The sequence below is a fragment of the Balaenoptera acutorostrata genome, chromosome 13, assembly GCF_949987535.1.
Source record: "Balaenoptera acutorostrata chromosome 13, mBalAcu1.1, whole genome shotgun sequence".
NCBI classification, from domain to species: domain Eukaryota; kingdom Metazoa; phylum Chordata; class Mammalia; order Artiodactyla; family Balaenopteridae; genus Balaenoptera; species Balaenoptera acutorostrata.
The window spans coordinates 67,990,083-68,015,315 of NC_080076.1; the positions used below are offsets into that span (position 1 = coordinate 67,990,083).

General features: G+C 44.2%; 1 protein-coding gene across 1 annotated transcript in view; it reads right to left on the bottom strand.

Annotated features, from left to right (window-relative positions):
- LOC102999359 (sodium/glucose cotransporter 1-like) overlaps nucleotides 1–25,233 on the bottom strand; it is a 63,444-nt gene that overhangs the window by 15,078 nt on the left and 23,133 nt on the right. The window contains 8 exon segments of the mRNA XM_057526206.1: nucleotides 5,626–5,776; nucleotides 7,003–7,110; nucleotides 9,405–9,540; nucleotides 14,606–14,690; nucleotides 14,692–14,824; nucleotides 20,028–20,108; nucleotides 21,191–21,296; nucleotides 22,833–22,933. Of these exon segments, the coding sequence (XP_057382189.1) occupies nucleotides 5,626–5,776; nucleotides 7,003–7,110; nucleotides 9,405–9,540; nucleotides 14,606–14,690; nucleotides 14,692–14,824; nucleotides 20,028–20,108; nucleotides 21,191–21,296; nucleotides 22,833–22,933 (901 nt within the window).

Genomic DNA, 25,233 nt, shown 5'->3' on the forward strand with positions numbered 1-25,233 from the left:
AGGGGATAAGCTCCTTGACATTGGTCTTGGTAATGATTTTTTTTTGGATATGACACCAAAATCCCAAGCAACAGAAGCAAAAATAAGCAAGTGAGGGCTTCCCTGGTGGCGCAGTGGTTAAGAATCCGCCTGCCAATGCAGGGGACGTGGGTTCGAGCCCTGGTCCGGGAAGATCCCATATGCTGCAGAGCAACTAAGCCCGTGCGCCACAACTACTGAGCCTGTGCTCTAGAGCCCATGAGCCCCAACTACTGAAGCCTGCGCGCCTAGAGCCTGTGCTCTGCAACAAAAGAAGCCACCACAGTGAGAAGCCCGCACAGCGCAACAAAGAGTAGCCCCCCCCTCAGCAACTAGAGAAAACCCGCGTGCAAGTGAAGACAAAATGCAGCCAAAAAAATTAAATTAAATGAATAAATAAATAAATTTATAAAAAAATAAATAAATAAACAAGTGAGACTACATCAAACTGAGAAGCTTCTACACAGTCAAAGAAACAATCAACAAAATGAAAAGGCAACCTACAGAATGGGAGAAAATATTTGCAAACCACACATCTGATAAAGGGTTGATAGTTCCTTAGCTGTCTAAGGAACTCAGACAACTTTAATAACAACAACAACAACAAAAACAACATAATAATAATAGAATTTTTAAAATGGACAAAGGACCTGATAGACATTTTTCCAAAGAAGATATTTAAATGACCAATAGGCACATGAAAAGGTGCTCAACATCACTAATCAGGGAAATGTAAATCAAAATCACAATGAGATACCATTTCATACCTGTTAGAATGGCTATTATCAAAAAGACAAGAGATAAGAAGTGCTGGTGAGGATGTGGAGAAAAGGGAACCCTTGTGCACTGTTGGTGGGAGTGTAAACTGGTGCGGCCACTGTGCAAAACAGTGTGAAGGTTCCTCAAGAAACTGAAAACAGAACTACCACATGATCCAGCAATTCCACTTCTGGGTACATATCCAAAGGAAACAAGGATCACTATCTTGAAGAGACCTCTACAGCCTTTACACTATTTATAATAGCCAAGACATAGAAACAACCAAAGTGTTCATTAACAGATGAATGGATAAAGAAGATGTGGTACATATACACAATGGAATATTGTTCGGTCACAAAAAAGAAAGAAATCCTCCCTTTTGTGACAACCTTTAGGGCATTATACTAAGTGAAATAAGTCTGACAGAGAAAGACAAGTGTTGTATGGTCTCACTTATATGTAGAATCTAAAAAAACCCTGAATTCATAGAAACAGAGAGCAGACTGGGGATGGGTGTGGAGGGAATGGGTGAAGGTGGTCAAAAGATACAAACTTCCAGTCATAAGATAAATAGGTTCTGGGGACATAAGGTACAGCATGGTGACTGTAGTTAACAACACAGGATTGTGTATTTGTATGTTGTATATTTGAAAGTTGCTTAGAGAGTAAATCTTTCCTTTTTTTTTTTTAAAGACAGTAAATCTTAAAAGTTCTTTTCACAAGAAAAAAAAACTAACTATGTGAGGTGATAGATGTCAACTAAACTTGTGGTGATCATTTCACAATATATACATATGTTGAATCATTATTGTACACCTGAAACTTATACAATGTTATATGTCAATGTTATCTCAACAAAACTGGAAAAGAAAGAAGGTGTTTCTTCTATGTAGATTACAGTTGGTTAAAAAAAAAAGCTCTGATAATCTTCACCTTTGAACTCAGCTAGTCTACCGATCTCTGTTTCATGAAATGACTGATATATTTAGGAGCCATCCTATTGTTTTCCAGTTAACCTACCTTTCACGTTCTTCTTATTCTTTTGACTTATTAGTTATTCCATATTTTATTTTTATTAACTTGTTAAACATTCTTGAACTGTTCTTATATTGTTTAGTCTAGAGACTACATGCATCCTTGACATATCACAGTCTGGTACAAGTTTTGACTTTTACCACGTCCCAAATAGCAAGAGAACGTGAGAATACTTAAGCTCCATTTAGCCCCTTCTCATTCTCTCTGGGATTACTGGCATATGTTTTGCCTCCATATGTTGTTAATCCCATAGACATTTTTTCTTATTGATGTCAACACTCACTCACTTCTATTTCCCACGTACTTACCCTTTCTGATGCTCTTCATCCTTCTCTGAAGGTCAATTCTTCCATCTGGGTAATTTTCCTGCAGCCTAAAGAACGTGCTTTAGTATTTCTTATCGTGAAATTCTTTTGTAATAAATTCTCTCAACCTGCATTTATCTGAAAATCTGTTTGTTTCACCTTCACTCTGGAGGCTATTTCGATGGGTATTGAATTCCAGGTAGGCAGTTTTTCTAGCACTTGAAGATGTCACTCCACTGCCTCCTGGCTTTTACAGTTTCTGTTGAAACTTCTACTATCAGTCTCTCTGTTGCTCTTTTGAAGGTGATGTGATTTACTTTCTTCTGGCTGCTCTAAAGATCTTCTCTATCTCCAGACTCCAGCAGTTTCACTATCATGTGGCCTGGGTATGGTCTCTTTTGTATTTATCCTGCCTGCGATTTGTGGAATTTCTTGAATCTCTGGATAGTCATCCAGATATTTGGAACATTCTCGGCCATTGTCTTCTCAAAATTGCTTCTACAGTTACATATATATATATATATATATATATATATATATATATATATATATGTGTGTGTGTGTGTGTGTGTGTGTGTGTGTATATATATATATGTGTGTGTGTATATATATATAATTTCCAATTACATATATATTATTCTTCTGCGTTCCACGTGTATCTTCCTTTTCTCCTGTGTGCTTTAGTTTGGATATTGTTGACTAATCCATTTCCAAGCCACTAACAGTGTCTTCTGCTACAGCCAATCAGTTGCTAACAAATCCATTGAGTTCTTAATTTCAGATATTTATTTTTCAATTCTAGACCTTCTTATTTTTATAAATTCTAATTCTCTGGAAAAATTCCTAATTCTTTTCATCTATTTTATAAACCTTTCCCTCTATTTTCTTGTACCTATTAATCAAGGTTATTTCAAAGTCCTTGTCTGCTAACTTCACCTGTGGGTTTACTTTTTTTTTTTTTAACATCTTTATTGGAGTATAATTGCTTTACAATGTTGTGTTAGCTTCTGCTGTGTAACAAAGTGAATCAGCTATATGTATACATATATCCCCATATCCCCTCCCTCTTGCACCTCCCTCCTACCCTCCCTATCCCATCCCTCTAGGTGGTCACAAAGCACCAGGCTGATCTCCCTGTGCTACGCAGCTGCTTCCCACTAGCTATCTATTTTACATTTGGTAGTGTACGTACGTCAGTGCTACTCTCTCACTTCGTCCCAGCTCACCCTTCCCCCTCCCCGTGTCCTCAAGTCCATTCTCTACATCTGCGTCTTTGTTCCTGTTCTGCCCCTAGGTTAATCAGAACCATTTTTTTTTAAGATTCTATATATATGTGTTAGCATACGGTATTTGTTTTTCTCTTTCTGACTTACTTCACTCTGTATGACAGACTCTAGGTCCATCCACCTCACTACAAATAACTGTTTTGTTTCTTTTTATGGCTGAGTAATATTCCATTGTATATATATGTGCCACATCTTCTTCATCCATTCATCTGTTCATGGACACTTAGGTTGCTTCCATGTCCTGGCTATTTAAATAGTGCTGCAATGAACATTGTGGTACACATCCCGTTTTGAATTATGGTTTTCTCAGGGTATATGCCCAGCAGTGGGATTGCTGGGTCATATGGTAGTTCTATTTTTAGTTTTTTAAGGAACCTCCATACTGTTTTCCATAGTGGCTGTATCAATTTACATTCCAACCAACAGTGCAAGAGGGTTCCCTTTTCTCCACACCCTCTCCATCATTTATTGTTTGTAGATTTTTTGATGATGGCCATTCTGACCAGTGTGAGGTGATACCTCATTGTAGTTTTGATTTGCATTTCTCTAATGATTAGTGATGTTGAGCATCCTTCCATGTGTTTGTTGGCAATCTGTATATCTTCTTTGGAGAAATATCTATTTAGGTCTACTTATATATACATTTTATTTTACACATATATTAGTATAAATATAGTGGTAAGGGGGGACATTCTTGCCTTGTTCCTTTCTAGTTCCATTAGGCATGACTTGGCTTTTAGGGTGATACAGATATGTTTTGTCATGTTGAAAGGTACCCATTTTACCAAATACCTTTTCATTGTCTGAATAGATATATATGATTTTTCTCTTTGATCTATTAATATGGTGAGTAATGTTACTACATTTCCTAATATTGAACCATCCTTGTATTTCTGGAAAACAATCACAGTTGGTAATGAGATGTCATTCTTTTAACATTTTTTTAGTATATTGTTGGATTTGTGTCTAATATTTTATTTACAAGTTTTGCATTGGTATTTAAAAGTGAGATGAGTCTTTAGTTTTAATTTTTTCCTGTGCTGTATTTGTTCAGTTTTGGCATCAATATCTTGAGCTTTATGAAATGAATTTAAGTCTTCCTCTTTTTCCCCTATGTTCTATAAAAATTTAAATAAAACTGGTACCTGTTTCTTAAAGTTTCTCAGAAAAGTGCTTTTTAAACAATGGAATGCTAATCAAAATGTAACAGCAAACTCAATTTGCAGGGGTTAGACAGATAAGACAGTGAGCAGTATGTACCTTGCTACGGGATGAAGGAGGCATTTGAGGTGTAACGTAGGCCAAGTTCAAAGTGTGTGGGCTGGAAGTGGTCCCCGGACAGCCAGTGTGAAACCCTACAGAATGACGATGAGGCCCACGTTTACACATTCATACCCCCTGCCTTATGCCTAGCATGTGAGGCCTCCTGGTTAATGGAATGGCCCTGAGCTGGATGAGATTCGCTTACCATGTGACCTCAGGTAGACCAACTCCCTTCTCTGAGCCACTCCCCCCATTTGTACAGTGAGAATAAGAACTAAAACTTACCTTTAAAGGTTGTCATGAGGACTGAAAGAGAAAATGAAATAATGTAGATACACTTCCTCACAAGGACTAGTTTGGGGGGTACACTAATATGTACCTGTTATCATTGTGATTATTACTTAATTTTTTCCCAAATGGAAACAATTTTCTTTGTGATTATAAAAGCAATACAGGACACCATACTGGTGGCGCAGTGGTTAAGAATCTGCCTGCTAGTGAAGGGGACATGGGTTCAAACCCTGGTCCAGGAAGATCCCACATGCCGTGGAGCAACTAAGCCCACGTGCCACAACTACTGAGCCTGCGCTCTAGAACCCGTGAGCCACAACTACTGAGCCCGCGCGCCTAGAGTCTGTGCTCCACAACAAGAGAAGCCACCACAATGAGAAGCCTGCGCACCGCAATGAAGAGTAGCCCCTGCTCGCCACAACTAGAGAAAGCCCATGCGCAGCAACGAATACCCAACGCAGCCAAAAATAAATAAATTTATAAAAAATAAAATAAAATAAAAGCAATACATCTTCACTGCAAAACTGCAACAAACAAAACACCACCATGCTGTATATAAACAAGATAACTCTATATGCAGCATTAGAGCCTACATTTTTCACATAATGACATTTGTGGGCATCAATTCATTGATGGCAGTAACTCATGCGATTAGAGGAATCCTTCACCTTCCTGTTAGCATGAGTTCCTTTTCAGTGGCCATCGGCCGTATCTGGGTGTAGCTGTCCATTGTGAACATGGCACTGGCACCGCTGAAAACAGAAGTCAGGGAGGACATGAGAGAGGCCCAGAGCGCGGACACCATCAAGCCTCGAACGCCTGGAAGAAAAGGAACACTTCCTGGGCCTCCAGCTCTCTGGCCGTGCCAGGAGATGCCTTAGGCCTCCTGAGGAACATCTCCACATAGTAAATTTTGTTCGGAGTGGCAGTCCATCTAAGATAGATCAGTGCATTATAGCTGCCCTTGCTCTGTGATGAGCCTTGCTAGCTGGCTGCTGTGTCTTCATATAATAATGGGAGTGCTTACTCTGGGCTGGAGCACCTCTTCAGGCATCAGCCTGACGATCCCCCTACAGCCCTGTGAGAAGGACACCAGGGCTGTCCCCTTTTACAGATGATGTGGCTCCTTGTGCCTCAGTGTCCCCATCTGTAAGGTGGGTATAAAAGTACCTACTGCACAGACTGTTGTTAAGATTAAGATACAGTAAGAAGATGGGTTAACACAATGCCCAACACAGAGCAAGCTCTCAACAAGTGTTACCTATAAACGTAACAGTCTAGGCTTCTGACCTGCAAGGCCACTGGGCGGCAGCGGCTTTGCTGAGAGATTCCCATGCGTAGTTGGGAGAGCCCGAGGGTAACAGGGCTCGCACAGGAGGCCCCACTGTATTCAGCAGGTACGCAGGCCAGGCCAAGACTAGAGTTCTTGGATTGGCCTGGCTTCAAGTGCCCCACGGCCCTGGGCTGCAGCACTGGGTGCTGGGCAACCCCCTTCCTGAACTGTGGGATGGTCGGTGCTTCCCTCAGTTGGGCTCTATCTACATTGTATTTTATGGGAATGTCTCAACATTGCTAGCCTATTTATCCTCAGAGCTAATACGGAATTTAAAAAGACTGTACTGTTTGTTTGCCCGTTTCCCTGGGATGTGGGGAAGTGGGTGAGACGAAAGCCACGCCCCTGCCTGTCCCACTGGACTGAACTCCTTGAGAGCAGGATGCGGTCTCGCTCCCCTCTTTGTCCCGACAGACTAGAACAACGCCGAGCGCCCATCTGCGGCAGCGAGGAGCAGAGGCGTGGGTTCTGCAGGGAGGGGACCAGGCAAAGGGCGAGCAGAGGCTGGGCCTGAGTGCGTGCCCGAGAGAGAAAGAGAAAGAAAGAGAGAGAGAGAGAGAAAAAGAGAGAGAGAGAGAGAGAGAGAGAGAAAGGAAGAGGAGGCCACAAGGCTCCCGGGACGCCGAGGGCCCCTCCCACAGCCTACGCTTCCACCGGGGCCCTCACTCCTGACCGTCCACTCACAGCCCTGGACGGCAGCTCCACTTCTTACCACTGGGCAGCAGCTCCACCACCAGCACAGGGTAGGCGAGGGGGCTGCAGCCAGTTCTGGCGCCACAGGACTTTTCACACTCTGAAGGCACAACACACGCCACTCTATCTGCAAAGAGAGACAAGGGTCACACCAGGATGTGGCCCCTGAGCACTAAAATCTGAGCTCAGGGAAAGGGGAGCAAATTAGGAACCGTGTGTGGATGGCAGATTCTTGGTCTCCAATTCGTGACCCCACACGTGCGTCAGGAGCTGGGGGTCAGGCCCCAGGAGTCAGCGGGTCAGTGCTTCTGCCAGTTCTCTGCTTGACCCAAAGCAAGTCCTGTGACCTCGACAAGCCTTTCAATGATCCCAGCCAGGTGTCAGGAAAGCAAACGATGATTCATCCACACACTGATGGGTGGGCCACTCATGACCTTACTCCCTTAGCCCCGTAGGGGTGTTATTTCAGAGTATTTGGGGAGAAATTTGGACAAAGGGAAGTAAAGGAGGGAATGTGATAGGCCTTCAAGAGCTTACATACCAGATAAAAACTTACCATCTGAGAAAAAACCAAAACAACGAATCAACGTAGAGTAGGAAGAGGCAGGAAGGGCCTGGGTTTAAGTGGAGAGCAAGGGGTTTCACTGGGGACATCAGGAAAACTAAGGGGGGCAGCTTTTCCTCTGCCTGCTCTCCCTCCCCCTGCCCTGCGAGCAGGCCCTCAATCTCCTTCGGCATGGTTTGGGAGGGGCCCAGGGGCCACCTGGCCATTCTGGAAACACCTTCCCCTTGGCCACAATGACTGGTCCCTGTCACCCAAGGGAGCTCACGGGACTCCCCTGGGATTTCTGCTGGGAGAGCGAAAAGGAAACACTCTTTCTGGGGGTTGTTGGGCTGGAGGGTGGAAGGCTGGTGCTGCTGGTGGTCATCTGCCATCAGACAGACTGCGAGGACACCAGCTCGGAGGAAAGAGGAGCTAAAAGTGCACGTCATTTTCAATCAAGAGCCCCAACTAATACAGTGGCCCCCAAGGAAAATCTGACTGGCAGAATCACACCTTGTGGGTGTCTGGCCCCCGGCTCTGGCCACGGGAGAGACCCGGAATCTAGCACCAGGAGCGTTCAGGTTACTGGAAAGGTATATTCTCCCAGGAATGTGGGCAGGTGCGGAGTTTTGTGCTAAACTGCTCTCTATGAGTGTGTATAAACAGTCTGTGAGTCTGGCCATTTCTGAGGATGGGGGACAAGTGGCCCCAGGCCCCTCCCCACCCTGACAGCTCTCCCAAGGGCAGCCCACCAACTCTATTCACCTGGTGGTCAGAAGCTGGGGGGCGTGTGACTTCCTGAGGCCCGCTCTTCTCGGTCCTCCCTCAGCCACTTCTAGAGGCCAAGAGACATGTGGTTTCGCCCAGCCTTCCTCCTCAGTGGGTGGGGTGGTCTGTGAGGTGAAGTGGGGCTGGGGAGGTAGGGCTGCCAAGCCCAGGGGACTCTGGGGCCCTAGAGAGCACAGAGGCCTATTTTTTAACCTATGAGGAGGCACCACCTAAGAGACCCCAGAAAGAGCTGCCTGACATCCAAAGGCCAAATCTGGGATGTTGGAACGGAGTGCTCTTCTCTTTTGAAACCGGAAAGGGATCAGGGTTAAAAAAGAGGCAGACTGAAGGATGGATTAGGGTTACAGACGTCTATTGCACATGTTGCTTCGCAATAAAAAGTGCTTCACTCTCTGCTTGACCTTGTCAAGCACTGAGGCAGAAGACTCCGTGGAAGCCGCCTGCTTTGCCCATGTGGCTGCACCATCTGAGTATGTGCTCCACAAAGGTTTAATGAATAAACAAATCTGGTACCGAGAGGCAGTACACCTAGTAAAACGAGGCTGAAACGGGGATGAGGGACGTCCACGAAATTATGACAGCTCATTAAGTGCAGCAGGGATGTTCTCATAGCACTTAACAGAAAGAACGTGGGCCTCAGGGCTAGACCCGCTTTGGGGGTTCCATCGACGTGCCACACCTGGGGCTGTGAGAGCAGTGACGGCATTGGTCACATCCGAGCACGATGCCTGGCACCCAGGAGTGCCCGCAGGACAGTGCCTGCAGTGCAGGGGGAACAGCTGACCTCCCCATGGACCATGCCTCAACGCCACGCAGAGACCGGCCACTGCAGGGAGCGTCGGCTGGCTCATCCCCGCCTGAACTTTTCTCTCTGCAATTCCTCTCTTGCCACCTACATCCACGGTCCCTGCCAGACTTCTGCTCAGCCACATCCCTAATCTAAATCCATGAGCTCCCAAGAAAGCAATCTGGGGCACCTCAACCCCAGCAGTCTCCCCAGCGGGAGACCTGATAACCTATTCTCCCTAGATGTAGATGCCTAAGAGAGGAGAAGAAGATCAGTGTGAACACAGCAGAGCAAGAATTACCTGTGTACAGGACGCGGCTGATCATTCCCGGCCTCACTATGCTGAACATGGGCAGCAGCTTCAGGTACCCACACAAGACACAGCCGCCTTTCACATGAGACATGTTCTTCCCTGCCAGGCAGCCCTGGACAAAAATCTGCCGAGGAAACACAGGTCGGGGGGCGGGGGTGGCTTTCTCAGAGGGTATCAAGCCCGGGCTGCCTCGGCACAGATAGGACAACTGTGACCTGCAGTAGCCGTAGGGTGTGCCCACTGCTCACCCCGATCACCCAGGTGTCTCCGGGCATGCAGGGCCAGAGGAGGCATGTGTGACCGATGCACACGTTTTGCTCAGTGCACAGCTACCAGAGGGGAGGAGGGTGGCCTGACCTTGGCCTCATTGCTAGCACTGCACACCAATCACAGCAGCACAGTGCTTACAAGCTGTCCCCTGGCAAGGACGAGACTCCCTTCTAGAGGCCACAGACCGTCTCTGCCCTTGTGACATCAATCCAAGCACAGGTTGGTCCCCGGTAACAAATGAGTGTTTAGAACTGGGGCCAGCTTCACTTGTCCAAGTGGAAATGAACCAGTGTAGACCTTAACATGCAAAGTCTCCTGGGAGATGCTTCACGCCCCCTTTCATTGTGCTCCTGCTGTAAGAGGCGGTGTGCACTCAGCCTGAGCAGAATGGTGTAGTGGGCAGATGGAGAAGCACTTAAGAAAGAACATAAAGACATGGTCCAGTGCATCACGACAATGCAGTACTCTGTATGCATTACAATTACGTTCTCAAAGAATATTTAAATAATGTGAAAAAATGCTCATAGTGTGACAGTAACAAAAAGGCACGGATACAATAGCACACACACCTCGACTCTATACCTAGAAAAAGTCCACAGGAATAAACCAACATGACAATAGAGGTTAATCCTGGGATAGTAGGATTGACAGGTAGGATTTTCATGTTCTTCTTTAATGCTTTCTTTCTTCCCCAAATGCATTGTTTATTAATAGGAGGAAGAACCCCAAAGTGGTCCTGCCTCATGTAAGCAGGCACTGCTTCTCAGTGGGCCTGTGGGCATCCTGCTGACAGCCTCTAGGTGCCTGGGGGCCTCTGCTGAGCAGGTGGGCAGCCAGGCTGCACTTCCTGGTCTTTGCTTAGCCCTCCACACAGAAGAGACGGTCTCTAAGGGAGCGGATGAAGGAACAAGGCCAGAGCAGAAGCCAACTCTTATTCTGAGGACAGGATAGTCATAGGGGTATGAAATCATTCCACGCAGAAAGCCCTAAGCACTTTCGTAGGTTGTCATATATTACAAAGCGGGGCAAGGGACGAATTCTTGTTTAAAAATGGTAGTGGGCCAAAGGAAAACAATTTTCCTTTGTTCAGTTTGTCTCTTTTTTAATTAAAATTTTTTCTTAAATCATTCTCTTTACTAGTTAGGAAGTTAAGAGATTCTACTTCTATGCTTTTAATAATTACCCTTAAAATTTTAACATGTATACAACTTCAGGTCTAAAGTAAATCAGTATCTGTGCCCTTCTGAACAATTTAAGGTCCACAGACAGATTTAACTCTAATTATGGTCCGATATTTTAGCTCTGTCCTGTGTTACTTCCTGTGTGCAGAATTATGGTGATTTTCAGCCAATGCTTCAGATCTGTGCACATGCCGGCCGGCTTCTCTAACTGTCCCTGCTGCTCACCAGGACCTCCTTCTTCTTTATGCACGTCATTCAGTCTCTAGGGAAGGTTATGCCTTTATTTTGCCCTTGCTACTGAGTAATACTTAGCTGGGCACGTAATTGAAAGTGGACATTTTCCTCAGTACTTTGAAAAGTTTACTCCTCTCCCTCGGGTTACACTGCTGCTGCTGAGCAGTCTGTTGGGGGTGTACCTGTCTTCTTTTACAAGGGATCTTTTCTCTCAGGTGGCTTTCAGTCTCCTCGTCTTTCATGCTCTGAAACTTCATCACGAGGTGACTTTGTGTAGATTTGCTTGGGATTCACTTTGATTCCTGAATCTGATGAGTCCTGTTCTTTCAACAGCTGTAAAAATTCTCAGCCACTTTCTCTTCAAATATTGCTTCTCCCCTTTTCTCCTGGAACTCCAATAGGATGTATTTTAATCCTGTCTTCCATGTCACTTTGTCTCTCTTTCACACTTTCCATTTTTGTGCTTTCTGGGCAATTTCTTCAGTTCTCTCTTCTAGGTTACTACTTTTTTCCTTCAGCTATGCTTAATCTGTTATTCTAACAGTTACTCAGTTTTACATTTCAATAAGAATATTTTTCATTTCCAGAAGTTTGAGTTTGAAATCTAACTGATCATTTCTGATGGAAGGGCTTCTTGGTTGTGGTGGTTTGATTCCACCCTGTTTTCTAATTTTTACAGAAAGACTTTTCTTGTCATTGACATAAAGCAGCATAATTAGACACATAATAAGCAGAGGGGAAGAATACAAATAACAACACCATGGCTGCATTACAGATCACGTCTGTGTGCTGGGCTCTGGGCCTCATCTTGTTTCCCGGTCTTCCGCTCAGCACATGTTAAAGCTCCATCAGTGCCACTCCTTGTACGGTGACTCCACGGCTTCTCACAGCTGCACAGAAGCCCTCAGTGGTATCCCCCACTCCCACCCCACCCCCATCTCATCCACCCACCTCAGTACCTGGCACAATCAACACTGTGATCAAGGCCTCACACATGGTCCCTTATGAACTTGGATGAGGATTTTTGGGTAGTTTCTGAGGAACGTCACCAATTGGTCACAGAGTACAATATATTTGACTTTATTCAGCATTGCCAGATCACCCTCCAGAACACATGTCCTGTTTGCACTCTCACCAGAAATGCAAGAGGATTCCTAAACATCCGTGTTCTCCTCAACACTTGACATCATCCAGCTTTCTAATTTTTGCCAGTCTCATTGTGGTTTTAAATTGCACTTCCCTGATAACACTGGGTTATATGCTTGTTAGCATTTACGTTTGTTTGCTTTTCCTTTTCTACAAGTTGCCTCTCGTTATCTTTTGCCCGCATGGCTATTGGAGCTCCTTTTTCTTGTGGATTTGCTATTAGTCTCCTGTTCATCATAAACATTCTGATATTCTTCTCTAGCCCGTCATCCATCAACTTTGTCTAGAGTGTCTTTGTTAAAAAGGCCTTATGTGTAATGTGATCAAACCGATACGATTTACACTCCCCCCAACTCAGAAGTATTCACTAGCGTTACCTCCCCTTATTGTAGTACAGGTTTACTTTCCACATTTAAGTCTTTAGTTCATCTGAAGTCCACTTCTGTGTAAGTGTTAGGCGGGGATGAAGCTTTGTTATTCCAAATAGTAAGCTGGGTTTGGTTTTTTTTTTTTTTTAACAACATCGAAGAGTATGTATCTCCGCTGTTGCTTTGTGGAGCCTCCTTGAACACATATTAAATTCCTATAAGTATATGAGTCTGTCTCTGAGCTCTTTATTCTGTTCTGTTAGTCTATACGTCTATTCCTGGGAATTTCAAACTGCTTGTATTACTGCGACTTTGTCAAAGTTTAAATATCTGGTCGGGCAAGTTCTCCCCCTTTGTTCTTCATTTTCAAACTTGGGTTAGCTATTTGTGGCAACTTCTCCTTCCACAAAAGGTTTAAACCCTTTTTATTGTGCTATAACACACAAACATGGTGTAGCACATTACAGAGCGCACCATGGAAACACCAAGTCAAGATGTGCAACACTCAAAGGCTGGCATACAGAATGTAACAAAGAATCTAACTGATTTAGAAATGTATGAAAAAACTCACTGATGGTGGTGGAACAAAAAAAAAAAAAAAAAAAAAAAGAGGTGCAACATTGAGGTACCCCAGAAGCCTCTCTCCATGGCTCTTTTAAACAATTGAGGTGAAATTCACATAACATGTAATTAACCATTTTAAAGTGAACAATTCTGTAGCATTTAGTGCATCCCCAGTGTTGCATCACATCCACCTCTCTCCAGCAACACAGCTTCTTCATCACCCAGAAGAACATCCAGGCCCATGAAGCAGCCACTCTCCATCCCTCCTCCCCCGGGAAGCACTAATCGGATTTCTGTCTCCATGGATTTGCCTGTTCTGGATATTTCATATAAAAGGAATCATATAGTAGGTGACCTTTTGTGTCTGGCTTCTTTCACTTAGCATAATGTTTTCGAGATTCATCCAAGGTGTAGCATGTATCTGTACTTCATTCCTTTTTATGGCTGAATAATATTCCAACACATGGATACACATTTTGTTTATTCATTCATTCGTTGGTGGATATTTGGGTTGTTTCCACTTTTTAATGATTGTGAACAACACTGTTACATGTGCCTCTTTTTAACCTCAAACCTCTCTCTTGCTTCAGAAATGATCACTTTAATGACTATTTTATTTCCTCCTTGCTTTTTCTTTACAATTTTTTGCTATGTAATTGTGTATACCTAAACAACATAACTTAGCATTGCCTGTGTTAAGCTTTATATAAATGTAATCACACAGCACCTAGGCTTCTGTGTTTAGCTTCTTTTATTGGTATCATGCTTTAAAGATTCATCCATGCTATGGTGTGTAGCTGTACTTCCTTTTTATTTCTATATTGGCTTTCCACTGTATGAATATTTCACAGTTTATTTCATTAACAACCCTTGATAGAGAGCCATATAATTTTTAAAATAAGCTTGAGTCCTTAAAAAATCCAACTGAAATACTGATTAGTGGTATTTAATTTCTAGACTCAATTTGGGAGAACTGACATATTTTTCATGTGCGAACATTGTGCTTTGTAGATAATGAGAGGGAGGAAAAAATGAAAACAAGTGCTCTGTTATAGACAGGACTGGAGGGGGAACCCCTTTTATGTTTTTAAAGATTTTTTTGATGTGCACCATTTTTAAAGTCTTTATTGAACTTGTTACAATATTGCTTCAGTTCTATGTTTTGGTGTTTTGGCCTTGAGGCATGTGGGATCTTAGCGCCCTGACCAGGAATCGAACCCGCACCCCCTGCATTGGAAGGTGAAGTCTTAACCACTGGACCACCAGGGAAGTCCCGAGAGACCCCTTTCAGACAGAACAGTGGTCCTGCACTACACTTGGGCACTACACAAGGCTGGGAGGGAAGCCTGCCTGTGGCTGCAGAGACTGCAGAGACCCCAACCCTCAGCCCCCAGTGCAGGCCCGTCAGCGCAGCGCATCTGATTACCTGATCGGTGCACCAGTAGTACAAGGAGAGGGTGGAGATGCCAAAGATGACTCCAGGCCAGGGGATGTCTCCAGTGGTGGGATCGGAAGATATGGAAAGAATCCAGACGAGGAATGAAGCATTCCGGCTGGGCGGTCCAGTTTCCTTCATGGATGAGGGTGGGCTTAGCATCCATGTACTTATGCTGTAGCTCCTGGTATCCTCCTACCTCCTTAAAGGCTTGAAAATACCATACAGTTGGTCAGTACCTTAAACTGCACAATAACACACATCTGAAGAACCAAGATTGCAAAGTGAGACACAATGGACTGGCAAATAGCCAAGACTGTATGTACCTAAGAAAAGACACCATCTCCTCCAAAGAAAAAGAAGAGTACAGTGGACACTGGCGGTCGTATGCCTGGCACCCCAACCTCCTGCTTCTGGGGACAGAACCCCACTTCCAGCTGCATCCCGCCCTATATGACTTAGGTGGGCCTCGTCAAACTACCTACCACTCATTCCGATCTGGCATGTGACCCAGGCCTGGCCAATGTTTCCCGTCACCTGGGCAGCTGATGTATCAGGAATGGACTTGGGACCCAAGCCTGGCTAATCAGAGCTTGTCCCAGGAGTCTTCTGCTTAAGGCACCAAAAAAGCCTGCTTCCTTGCTTTGGGGTTCTAAGCTAGGATGGCAGTTTAAAGCTCTTTTGTCTACCTGGCTCATGCAGAAGGCTGGATCAAGCCATGCTCAAAAGTAAGACGGCCCTGGAATTTTCACTTAGGTGAGCCAAGGAAGTACTTATTTGCTTATACTAGTTTGGAACTAAAGTTCTATTTCAAGTTATTCGAAGAATCTCGACTAAATCAGAAATTAATATTCATTTTCCTGCAATTCCAGCAAAACATTTATGAAACTTCATATCTGGAATTTTCTTCAGAGCCTATAGCATTTCTCCCTCAATATCCTAAGTGGTGTAAAATCTCAACATTAAAGAAAATTTTATTTATTTATTTTTGGCTGAGTTGGGTCTTTGTTGCTGCTTGCGGGCTTCTCATTGTGGTGGCTTCTCTTATTGCAGAGCACGGGTTCTAGGTGCGCGGGCTTCAGTAGTTGTGGTTCACGGGATCTAGAGCGCAGGCTAAGTAGTTCTGGCGCACGTGCTTAGTTGATCTGCGGCATGTGGGATCTTCCCGGCCCAGGGCTCGAACCCATGTCCCCTGCATTGGCAGGCGGATTCTTAACCACTGCGCCACCAGGGAAGCCCGAAAAATATTTTTAAAAGGCACTAAAACACATAATTCCACCTACTTAACTAAAAAATTTTTTATTTTGGCATATTAAACCATGTCCCTTTGATACAGACTTGGTTTTTGAAATGGGTTCAGAATCATATGGAGTCAAGACTAGTCAATGAAAAGATACCAAGTGACTATGAAATGAAAGACACCTCATGGCACTTCTAAAAATGAATTCCGTGTGGATTTTGAAAAGGTGAACTACAAAACCACAAAGTTATTAGAAGAAAACAGGAGAGTATCTTTATGAACTTGGGTTAGGGAGTATTACATTCTTCAACAAGACACAGAAAGGAAAAGGAAGGTTGACAAATTTGACTTCAAAATTTTAAATTTATGTGACTGAAATCAAGTTAAAAATTTGTTAGAATAAAAGAAGAGATTTGCATCATGTATGAAGGACTCACACAGCAATAGCCAAGGGAAACTATTGGAAAGAAATGTGGTAGAGAATATGAACATGTAATCCACAAAGGAGGAAATACAAATGTCCACTAAGTATATGAAAAGATGCTCAACCTCACCAGTGTCTGGAAACTTCGAATTAAAACAAAAATGAGATACTTTTTTTCCCCCTTTCACCTACTGGGCATATTTTTTTAAAGTCTTAACAAGTGTTGGGCTTCCCAAATGGCACAGTGGTTAAGAATCCACCTGCCAATGCAGGGGACACGGGTTCAAGCCCTGGTCCGGGAAGATCCCACATGCCACGGAGCAACTAAGCCCGTGCGCCACAACTACTGAGCCTGTTCTCTAGAGCCTGCGAGCCACAACTACTGAGCCCGCGTGCCACAACTACTGAAACCTACACACCTAGAGCCTGTGCTCTGCAACAAGAGAAGCCACTGCAATGAGAAGCCCACGCGTGACAATGAAGAGTAGCCCCCGCTCACCGCCAACTAGAGAGAAAGCCTGCACACAGCAATGAAGACCCAATGCAGCTAAAAATAAATAAATAAAATTTTTTTAAAAATTAAAAAAAAACACAAAAACATCAAGTGTTGGCTGGGAGGTTAAGAAACACATATTCTCATACATTTCTGAGAATATAAGTTAAAATTGCCACTTTGGAGAGGAAATTGAGGTATCTCTTGACAAATCCAGGAATGCAAGGTTAACACTCAAAACCAAGTCAATGTAATTACTGTGTTAAAAGAAAAAGGAGAAAAATAATATAATCACCTCAGTAGATGTGGAAAAACATTTGATACAATTCAAAACCTGCTCATGATAAACAATCTTAGCAAACTAGGAATAGAAGGGAACTTTGTTAGTATGACAAAAAATATCTACAAAAATTTGACAGCAAACATTTTATTTAATGGTGAAATATTCAAAGCTTTCCCTTTAAACTGGGAATGAGACAAGGAGGACTGATGCCTCTTCTTGTCTTCAGTACTGTACTAAAGGTCCTGGCCAGTGTAATAAGGCAAGAAAAAGAAATGAAAGTATAAAGTTTGGAAAAGAAGGAAACAAAAAGACAACTTCTTGACCTGGGTGCTGACTACCAGAGTGTGTTCGCTTTGTGATACCTCATCTAGCTATCCACTTTGATTTGTGCACTTTTCAATAAAAAGTTTATTACAAATACAAAAGCAGAAAAGATGCAGTAAATCTCTATTTTCTGATATAGAAATTTGCCTAAGATATAGTTCCAGTGGTGGAAAAACGGGCTTTTAAAATGTTCTGATTCTATTAAGATATATATCTCACAGATAAGAAAAAATATTTGTACAGGCATACCTCATTTTATTGTGTTTTGCTTTATTGCACTTTGCAGATACCATGTGGTGTTTTGTTTTGTTTTACAAATTGAAGGTCTGTGGCAACCCTGAAACGAGCAAGTCTATAAGTGCCATTTTTCCAACAGCATTATTTTAAAATTAAGGTATGTGCCTTATTTTTAGACATAATGCTATTGTACACTTAACAGACTACAGTATAGTGTAAACATAAGTTTATATGCATTGGGAAACCAAAAAATTCATGTGACTTGCTTTATTGTGGTATTTGCTTCATTGCTGTAGTCTGGAACCAAACCCACAATATCTCCAAGGTTTGCTTGTACATATGAAGACCATTTCTGGAAGGATGTACACAAAACTTATGATACTGGTTGGCTCTGGGGAGTCAAACTGAGAAACTGGGGAGTCAAACTGAGACAGAGTCAAACTGAGAAACTGAGGGTGGTAAATATTTCACTGTGTACCCTTTTGTTTTGTTTACCTTAACTAAAAATTAGAAATAAAAAAATAAAATTGTATGTGCACAGGTTCCCACGGTGACTTGTCTGAAGGCAACATTCACTTGGATGCACAAGTTCTTGTATATTTTTAAAGGAAAACAATGCCTCTCCCAAATAGTTTACTTACCAAAGAACTAGCATGAATACTCTGGTAAAAAAAAATCCCATTAAATTTCTCAGAAAATGTCTTAGTCTGTTCGGGCTGCTATAACAAAATACCATACAGTGAATGGCTTACTTCCCACAGTTCTGGAGGCTGGGAAGTTCAAGATCAAGGTGCTGGCTGACAGGGTGTTGGCCATCTTCTCACTGTGTCCTCATGAGGCAGAAGGGTCGAGGGAGCTCTCTGGGGTCTCTTTTATATGGGCACTAATGCCATTCATGAAGGTTCTTCCCTCATGACCTAACCACCTCCCAAAGGCCCCAACTCCCAATACCATAACATTGGAGGTTAGGATTTCAACTTATTAATTTTGGGGGGATACAAACATTCAGTCTATAACAGTAAATGATATATAATTATTTAGAGATATAATTGCTAATATTAAATGGAATATTCCACTTACCCCTAAAGTTTAATTGGATATCATTCTCAAGTATTGGGATGGTCTTGGCAAGTTTTAATAAAGTTGATATTTACCACTAACATTGAGCAAACACAATGGCTTAGAATGTTTTATAGTTTATAGTTGTGTCACTCAAATCAGTGATTGTTTCCCAGCTCATTACAAAATTCCTTGGAGCATGCCTGACATGTATTTTGTGTCCCAGCAACACAGCGTTGAGTATACTTCATGGAGCACTAATGCTTACTGAATGGTAAGACTGAGGTTTGTGATTCTGTGTGAGTCTATCTGTTCTCCTTCCATGAGGCTCAACAACATGCTCTATGGAACCATAACCCTTCAACTGAACTAGCATATCATTTCAATAATTTTTCAATACCTCAGCCAAGAGCTTTTCCTTCTAGGTTTCTGCAAGACCACTCTCTGACCCATGGAACAGTGGGTACCGCCAACCTCACTAAGGCTACTCCTAGCTAGTGGGAGGAAACCTCCACTTGAAGGTGAGTGTAATTGTCACTACAGGTACAGTAATATGCTATTCAAATATCGGGGGCTTTGGTGTTAGAGGGACCCAGCTCTGAGTTCTACTCTTGGTGTGTTTCATGAACAAGTTAGTTAACTGAGTAACTCAGCTTCCTCATCAGTAAAATTAGGATAATAAAAGTAGTTATGCCTCATGATGACTGTGATCATTTAATGAGGCAATACAGATAAATGCCTGCATGGTACCTGATTCTCAATTCATATCAGCTATTATTTTCATTCGTCTTACTCACTAAGCACCTACCATGTGCATCAGACTCATTGTGTGAAGGATACAATGGCTCTGGTTCTTAAGAAGTTTTGGACCTGGGGGGTATGACTTATTTATGTGACACAATGAACAATCAAGGTATGTACCATCAAAAAAAAAAAAGTCACGTTGTGTGGTAGTGATGCAAGTCCAGAGAACAAAGATGTAGAGGTAGAACAATCATGGAATCACACACTCAGGGGCGGATCTTCCGTTGACCCTGAGAGATGGATTTCACTGAGTGGACAAAAGGGAGAGGGGCTTCTGACTGGAGAGGAAGAGCATGGACAGAGGCACAGAGCGGGGATGAGTGTGGTGGACCGCTCTTGACTGCTGTTCAAAGTGCTTGAGTTTGTCGTCACCCCTCCTACTCCTCAACTCCTCTTTCTCCTGACGTGGGCATGACCTTAGACAATGCTCGTGGGTTCTGAGGGCCTCGGTCTCCTCATCTGTGAGAGGAAGGTGCTGAAATGGCCCTAGGCAGCTGTCAGATTCAAAGAGTCCACCCACAGTGCCCATTGCTCTCCAGATTTACTTACCATAGCCCATTAACAAGACTGAGCTCAGAACCACAACGCCAGCATGTAAGATATCAGTATAAACTGCAGCCGCAAAACCACCTGAATAGGCAAGAGAAAGGGAAAGGAGAGCCACGCCTGATTCTGTGGGAAGTTACTCTGCATGCCTGGTCCACACACTCGGGTCTGCTCATCTCCATACCCACACCTCTGTCCTGAACTCAGTGGGCCTTACAACTGCTTATGCTTAGACTAGATACACCCTGTTTTCTCTCTTGAACAGCCTTCATGATCTGTTGTTGGATTCTTATCTTGCTCTTTTATATCCCAATTTCCTTTTACTTCCCATTTTGGATAAATGAAAATCTGGTAGTTTTCCTAAGCAAAAAAGTATACAGGTCTTCCTTGACTTTTGATGGGGTTACATCCTGATAAGCCCATTGTAAGTTGAAAACATTATTAAGTCGAAAATGCATTTACTACATCTCACCTACTGAACATCATAGCTTAGCCTGGTCTGCCTTAAATGTGCTCAGAACACTTACATTAGCCTACAGTTGGGTAAATTCATTAACACAAAGCCTATTTTATAATACAGTGTTGACCATCTCATGTAATTTATTGAATACTGTACTGAAAAACAGAATGGCTGTCTGGGTAGAGAACGGCTGTTCACCTCGTGGATGCGTGGCTGATGGCGAGCTGCCACTACCCAAGGTTATGATGCCATGTATCATGCTACGTAGCATTAGCCCAAGATGGGATCAATATTCCAAATTCGAATTGTCTGCCTAAGCGATCCCATCTGATGGCCTGACCAGGTTACCAGGTAACCGGGATGCCCTGAAGCAGCTCCTCCTCTCAGTCCCTTTCTGTGCTCCCACTCCTTCACCCCTTCACCCAGCAGACTGCAGTGTCAGGCCTGCCCCACCCCAAACACTGCCGGCCCTGTCAATCCTCTTGGAAAGCCCCTGCCAGTCTGATACGATTTCCAGGAGCAGGGCACCACTTGGGCACCCCTGCCTCAATTATTTTCAGTATTTAGCCCTTTCAGGCCTCAGCAATGTGACTTACAGACTCAGGGAAAATGCAAAAGCTGGAGATCGCTGTCTCAATGTCTTTAGGACTTCACTAAGTAGAGCTTTTGTGTCAACACAAATACCTGGGGGTTAGAGTAACCTCACCTGTGATGGCATAAATGCCAGTAACTGACAGCAAGACTACGGTGGCCAGGTAAACATCCAACCCCAAAACCAGCCTCATGAACACGGCGCCAGTGCAGATCTCCACCTGAAATGGGTACAAACGTAGCAGGCTGCACTTTCATTTCCAGCTCTATCGACAGCTGTCCCATAAAGACGCTGACCTCAGAGACCATCTGCACTCAGCACGTCCACTCCTTCCCTAGTGGACACTGGGTGAGGTCTACCCAAGTTCTGTTGGGCAACACAGCTGGTGCCCCATGAGTTCAGCCAAGGTCAGGACCTTTAAGCCTTGGGCTAAGTTAATGCAACTTAGTCTCTTCCTCCTTGGAGCCTCAGAGTGGGGAGTGTGCCCAGGGAGCGAGCTGTTCCTGCAGTTCCGCCAGTGGGAAAGGCAGAGGGGCCTGCTTATCAGGGACTGGCAAGCTTTTTCTGTAAAGGGAAGATGGTAAATGCTGTAGGCTTTGTGACACACAGACCATTTCTATTTTTTTACGACTCTTTAAAACTGTAAAAACCATTCTTAGCTCAAGGACTGTACAAAGGAGATCACTAGTCCGACTGGCTTGTGGGCTGGGTTTGTTAACCCCAGGCTTCGTTGACAATGACTCTGAAGCACCTGCACGTCATTTACTGGCTAACCTCGTGCTTTGGTATTCTGATCTCCACAGCCAGGGATACAATGGGCAGAGGTTCCCCCAACACCCAACATTTACACACCGAATGTTTACTGGGCACCAGCCATGTGGTTGATACTCGGCAGGGTTCAGGAGATGCAAGGGTTACCAAAACTCAGTCATTGTCTTCAAGTACCTTATGTTTAATGAAGGAGATAGGCCACCAAATAGGCAATTTCCATGCAGTGTGATCAGTGACACTCATTCAGTCATTCAAAAAAAACACGTGTCAAGTGCCTTATGTGCTAACCATGTTCTCAGCAGAGGGGGATTGCAGGGAGCAAGCCAGGAAAGGCCCCGGGGCTCAAGAAGCTCACACCAGAATGGAGAAGACAGATAACAAGCAAGGAAACAGATAAATTCTCTCACATGGTGGAGTGTATTACAAAGGAAACAGAAACAGTAATGGAGTAGAGACTGACTGGGCACATCCAAGGAAGGCCTCTCCCAGGAGGTGACATTTCAAAAATCTGGGGGAAGAACATTCCAGACACAGTACAGAGCAGGTGTCAAGGGCTTCAAGTGGGAATAAGCTTGCTGGATTTGAGAAACGATATGGCGAGTACAGGGGAGGAGACAAGGCCAGAGGCAGGGCCAGGGTGGGAAGGCTTCACAGGTCATAACACGAGGTTCAGTTCTCTTGTAAGGGTGGTGGGGTGCCTGGATTGTTTCCAGCAGAAGAGTGGCATCACCTGACGACCTGCGCCCAGGGTTCTCTGGTAACACACAGGAGGGGCCTGTAACCCAGGCTTGGGAGGCAAAGAAGATGCCTCTGCCTTTCATTTTGTGTATCATTAAGCTATTTTTTCTCCACTTTAGCTTAGACAGCAGAGGCCGACAAGTAACTTATGGGGCCCCAGAGTGAACTGCTGCGACAAACCTAGCATAGTCCTGCCTATCGATTTTTTTGTGTTTTTCTTCCTTGGACTGGCTTTTACACAACTCACCGAGATCTTACTGAAGATATAAAGGAATAAGTACAGAATAGTGAGGAGGAGCTGGATCCGGTAGCCACCAAACCTCTTCCTTAAATATTTGGGCAATGTTACTACCTGTAGGAGCAACAAGAGAAGCCACCATCAGGCAGAGCGCTCACAAGGTGCTGGCTGTCACGGAGATGCGGCTGACGGTGGGAGCGGCCCAGGAGTACCAGGTGCAGGGTCACCGACTCTCGCTTTGCATTACACGGACCCCTGTTAAGATGGGAGAAATAAGAAAGAAGAGGCAAAACCGCTGTCTTCAAGAAGCTTGGAATTTAGCTTCCTGTCCAACCTTCGGAAAGCAGAAGTAAATGCAGCTAAGTGAATATGTCAAACGATGACAAATCACTTTCATGAAATAATCATTGAGCAAAATCAAATGTTTTTATCACATACTACATATATACCAAGGGCTCAAGGGAGACACAACTTGACTCCACAGCTCTCATACCTGGTCCTCCGTGCCAATGCCGCTCGTGTGTGTGCTGGTGCCCCAGACTGCCCTGCTCATTTCTACCTCCACCATCTCATGCTGTGTGTGCCCGGCGGCAGGGAGCGCCCTCTTGGCTCATCAGATGCCTGGCTCCTAGCACAGTGCCTGGCTCACGGCAGTGAATAAACCACCGGTAACTGAATACCATCCCACCTCCACTCCCGAATATCCTCCTGTGCTCTTGTTTCCCCACCTCACACATGCAAATCCCATCTGCTTTCTGAAGCCTTAGCTGGGGGCTTGGCAGGGACCACACGCCCCCTCCTAAACACCTGGAGCTTTTATTCATTTCCTCTTCATTTGGTTCTTAATCATATGCTGCCACACACGGCTGACTTTCTCAGTCAGGCTCTAAGCTGTTTCACACTCACTACTCATATTAGTTTGCCAGGGCTGCCGTCACAAAGTACGACAGAGTGGCTCACACAACAGAAACGCATTGCCCTGTAGGTCTGGGGGCTGGCAGCTCACGGTGTCCGGGGCTGGTTCTCGCGGGGCCGTGAGGAAGGATGCCTGCCAGGCCTGTCTCCTCGGCTGGCTGAGACCATCTCCCCGCTGTGTCTGCTCATCCTTCCCTCTGTACATGTCTGTGTCCAATATCCTCGTCTCATAAAGTCCTGCTGGATTAGGACCCACCCTAACGACCTCATTTTAACTTAATTACTTCTTTAAAGACTTTATCTCAAAATCCGTCACAATCTGAGGTGATTTTCCTGGGATTATGGCTTCACAATTGCAAGCTTTATACTGCACGGCAAACAAAGCCTTCCACAATTTTAATGCCCTCTCCACAAGTGTACATTTTTAACAGTTTTATGAGCCATGGTTTACACACAGTAAAATTATCCCATTTTAAGTGTAAAGTTTGATGAGTTTGGGAAAATGTACACAGTTGTGTGATCACCACCACACTTAAAATATAAGGCATTTCTAACACCCTGCTAAGCCCTCACGGGCGTGCGGCCAAGACCCTCACCACCCCAGTCTTGGAAAACCAGCTGTTGCCAGACTCGCCTTCCCTGGAGCTCAAACCCATGGAGTCACACAGCTCTGGGGAAACCAGTGTGAATGGTCATAGAAGCACCAGAGTCCCTGCGCACAAATCACTCATGAACTTCCCTTTGGGACCAGCAGACCTTCCTATTTCCTCCACAACCCAACCCTGGCAACCACCATTCTGTTGTGTGTTTCTATGAGTTCGACATTTTTTTTTTTAAGATTCCACATATAATTGATATCATGCAGTATTTGTTTCTCTGTCTGGTTTATTTCACTGGTTCACAATTTTCTTTTAATGCATACGGCTAGTAAGGAAAGTATCCATAATCAATAAAGAATAAATGCACCCCCCCCCCAAAAAAAGAGCGTGTGCGCTTCTATGTCCTGCTTCTTTCACCTGGTACCACATCCTGCTTCTCACCCATGCTGTCACTCGATGGCTCCTCAGTGCCACCTAGTACCATGTCGTGTGCTGTCTGTCCCAATTCAGATTATTTCTAGGTTCAGCTGTTAGGACTAAAACTTCCTGTACCAGTCTGTGTGTGGACGTGCGTCCTCATTTCTCTGGGGTGGGGTGAAGTGCCACACCCAGGAACAGAACGGCTAGATCCTAAGGTGTAACTGGGTAAGAAACTGCCAACCTGTTTTCCAACGTTCCCTCCAGAAAGGTACAGGCCCCAGGGGCTCCACAACCTCTCCAGCTCTTGGTAGCGTCAGTCCTTTTAATCTCAGCCATTCTAGTGGGTGTGCATGGGATCTGATTTTAAGTAGCATTTTCCTAACGGTCAGTGATAGTGAACATCTTTTCATGTGATTATTTGCCATCTGTATATTTTCTTTGGTGAAATGTCTTCTTGCTGTTAAGCTTTAAGAGTT